Source organism: Arachis ipaensis, chromosome B01, assembly GCF_000816755.2.
Source record: "Arachis ipaensis cultivar K30076 chromosome B01, Araip1.1, whole genome shotgun sequence".
Lineage (NCBI taxonomy): Eukaryota > Viridiplantae > Streptophyta > Magnoliopsida > Fabales > Fabaceae > Arachis > Arachis ipaensis.
In genome coordinates this window covers 3,752,217-3,755,910 of record NC_029785.2, presented here as the reverse complement: position 1 = coordinate 3,755,910, position 3,694 = coordinate 3,752,217, and the positions used below count along the sequence as shown (strand labels likewise).

At 33.1% G+C, this 3,694-nt stretch overlaps 1 protein-coding gene across 1 annotated transcript; it reads right to left on the bottom strand.

Moving 5' to 3' along the window:
- On the bottom strand, positions 430-3,406 carry LOC107647133 (gamma-interferon-inducible lysosomal thiol reductase). The gene is made up of 5 exons (XM_016351274.2): positions 3,095-3,406; positions 2,946-3,011; positions 2,413-2,553; positions 1,240-1,332; positions 430-841 (listed from the first exon to the last, which is right to left on the bottom strand). The coding sequence occupies exons 1-5, from the start codon at positions 3,344-3,346 to the stop codon at positions 677-679; spliced, it is 717 nt and encodes a 238-aa protein (XP_016206760.1). The 5' UTR covers positions 3,347-3,406; the 3' UTR covers positions 430-676.

The window sequence follows — 3,694 nt, the reverse complement described above, 5'->3', positions numbered from 1 at the left end:
ATATTTTTATTTAAGATAAGAGTAAACTATTATTTATACTCAAAATTAAAAATACTGACATATTTATTTATAAAAAACAAAAATTATTATTTGTATCCATAAAAAATATATGATGCCGCGGAGCATCACAACTGGAGACCCTCATGATCTTACTCAGGGTCAGGGATATAGCTAGAGATATTAACACTCAGGATACGTTTGAATGTTACCAAAACCAATCATTTTGACTAGAACAAATAAGTTCTAAAACAAACTATAATATCTAATTCAAACAAGTGTGATCAATTTTCAACAACTAATTATTGAAACAAGTGATTTCTTTTTGTGTAAGCAAATGCAACCCAATTAATTCTGCATACTTCACCAAATTGAAATTACTTTTAACTAAATGGATCAGCAACACTGATATTTGAAAAATGCAAACATGGTGGCTAACTGCATGACATGACCCTGCCATGTCTAAGCTGTGTATTTCTTCGTTTCCTTTTCCTTGTTCTTTCAACCTTTAAGCGTCTATCAACCCAAAAAGAGAAAATGCAAACACATTCAAGTTTCAGATGGGAATAGCTACTTTTGCAGCATTGTTTTGCTGAGAAGTTACATGAGTACATGAACAAGCCACTTTCGATATTATTACATCACATATATGATACATTTATTTATTGTCACATCTAAATTACATATATGCTAATGTTGGAATCACTCCTTCCTTATAGCAAGCACCATGCTTATTCTTTGGTTCCACCTTTCGAATTGTGTTAAGGTATGCTTGTGTGCAGGTTCCGGGTGCATTGTTGCCTTTATAAGCTTTGCATATATAGCTTAAGAAGTTTTCATAGTCCTGCAGCAAAATAAATTCGATCAATCTCGAAATTTCAAGTATAATGTAAAGCACAAATTTTATTGTTAGAGTGAACCCCAAATCTCTTCTCTGTTCAAACTTCAAAGCATAAGGGACAACAACAACAACAACAACGATGACAAAGCCTTATTCCACTAGGTAGGGTCAGTTACATGTACCAAACAATGTCATTGAACTCTATCATGTATCATGTCTATAGTGAGATTGTTCAAGGCATAAGGGACAATAAGGAATTTATCACTAACTGGACGGATTTGTCCCTCACCGCACCCTCCTTTCTAGACACATTATACATGTACAAAGTTTGAATAGAAGGACTAATTTGTCAACTCTTTTTTCGAATAGTGTAGAAGGGATTTGTAAAATTATAAACTAACCTCATAGAGTGGTTCGCCATCCACAACTACCCATGGGACATACTGATGAGGTGGCTGCAGCTTATTGGTTTCAGCTGCATACTGTAGCTCAAGCTGCATTCGGATAGGTAAATGCTAAAATTGTGAGAGAAACCAAAGCCAAACAATTTATATAATAGAATCAAGTTAAGGCGCATTGATCATCTCTTTATTAATGTAAGAAGATAATATTAACATTCGTTGCAGCAAAGAAGCAGTAAATCATCTATGAAGATAAGGTAATGAGAAGATTGCAAGTATTACAATGCTCCAGAGTTTTATAAAGAATCAAAAGCAAGAGCAACCTTTCTTTCAGTTAATCTTTCTAATTCTCTTCTCATAAGCTTACTTCATGTAGCATCGTCAGTAGAACTTCAAAATTTCATTTAAAAAATTAGAGTAAACTACCAAAAATATTCTCAAATTATAAAATTGCGGACAAAAGTACCTCCAAATTTATCAACTACAAAAATATCTTCAAAATTTTTTTAAACGCGACAAAAGTATCCAACCATTAAATATGGAAAATGCTAATGTCACTTCCATTTTTGATAATGCCATGCATTGTATATTTGCATAAATTTATAGAAGAAAAAAAAGTAGCATTATTAAAATTTAAATAACAATATCCATTCCCATTAAATTTATATTCTCAAAAAGGCTTTAAAGATCAAACTTTGATGCAATTTTTGAAACATGATTAGAAAAATGAGACATTTTTATCCTTAAAATTTTGTGATTTTACATCAAGTGGATTTTTTCTGCAATAGTTTGGTCCGATTTTTCAAATATTCCCACAAAATTTCAGATCAAATGCACAAACAGTTTACCAAGTACATAAGGAGTTTGCGACTTATTAAGTGGTATGTTTTGTTATTTTTGTTGTATTTTAAATAATTTGAGGGTATTTTGTCATTTAAGAGAGTATTTTCGTCAATGATCGAATAATTTGGAGACAATTTTGTAGTTTACTCAAAAACTAATTTAGAGAGGAGAAAAGGTTTTTTTTTTAAAAAAATTTCTTTCTTTATGACATAAAATGTGGTAACCAAAAAAAGTCTTTTGATTAGTAGGTAACATTAACACAGGTCACTTTCTGTAACAGAATCGTCTTTCAAGATTATAAGAAAGAAACCAGAGAAAATTAGCACTAACCTCTTTCCCACGATCACCATGATAACACTGATCAATAGGTTTTGAATCCAGATCAAGCTTCTCAAAACAAGATTTCCACTCCCTGTACTCACCTTGGTAAACTAGTTCCTCAACACAATAGATGTAAGGAAAATGCTTGCTCTGCAACAAGGTAAGGAATGTAAAAATACTTGGACTAATGTATAATATACATGCCAATTTACTGTCATACTGAAAATATAGAACCAACAGTAAGATCAAATCAAGAAGGAACCACAATCACATGGAATAAAATTGAAACAAATAAAAAATCCATGTAATTGACAGAGTAATCATTACCAATCTCTAAGAACATTTACATCTATGCATGTAATTGCATTAATTGTGCCCTTGAGCTATACAAGTAGCATTTCTCAAATTGAACTGTGAACTCATTATGCAGACAATAACCAAGGGAATTTGTAACTACACATTAACATCCAATTAATTAATTAGTTAATTAATAATGAGTATTAAGTGGCAAGTGGTGAATTCCTAATCTCTTAAGTTCTTACCAACTGAGGCCAGGCATCAATGGCACATGCTTCCACGGTGTTAAGCAAGCACTCATATTTTCCATGCTGCAAAAGAAAAAGCACATGAATTGAAAAATAAAAACCTAAATTGAAAATGTTGAGAGGCAAGAGTGAGTTGAAGTATATACCTGGCATGTAAAGGTACCGTTAGCACTGAGTTTGGCATTACCCCAAGGAACGAGCTTTAGGTCAACGATGGAGGCAAGTTCATCGTCTTGGAAGATCTGAGGGAGGTAGTTAACGATGAAATTGGCGCTGTAAGGGCACAAGCTCTCGTAGTACAGTTCCAAAGATACCTTATCATCATCTGATAAAGAAGGAGAGAATAAGAACAAGGCCAAGAAGAAGAAGGAGAAGAAGGTGCTCGTGGGAGAAGCCATGGGTGAATCTCCAAGAATCAGAAGTGGGAGTTAATATTTTAACCTTTTTGTTTTTTTCATACAATTGGCACGAGGGCTGCCACGTGGAGGGAACGTGGCGCGAACACGAAAGTGTGGTTCGTAGCAGATATTTGGCATCTTCATGGTTCATGAATGAACATTCAGTATCTGTCTTGGTGTACAAACTTAGTTCCACGGTGGTGCTTTATTTTATTTTATTGAGTAAATAGAAATTTTGGGATGTTTATTTCAGTAAGTGTGCGCGCATATGGTTATTCTAATATTAAGATTTAAGTAAGTAATTTAGAGGTATAATGTGTTTTTATTTGATTGATAGTTATTTATATT

Bases quoted from the DNA above. Each gene is read 5' to 3' on its own strand.
- LOC107647133 (XM_016351274.2), bottom strand. From the start codon at position 3,346: ATGGCTTCTCCCACGAGCACCTTCTTCTCCTTCTTCTTCTTGGCCTTG. The intron at 3,012-3,094 runs GTATATACTTCA...TTTCTTTTGCAG, and splicing joins ACGGTACCTTTACATGCCAG to CATGGAAAATATGAGTGCTT. The intron at 842-1,239 runs GTTAGTTTATAA...ATTTTGCTGCAG, and splicing joins ATGGCGAACCACTCTATGAG to GACTATGAAAACTTCTTAAG.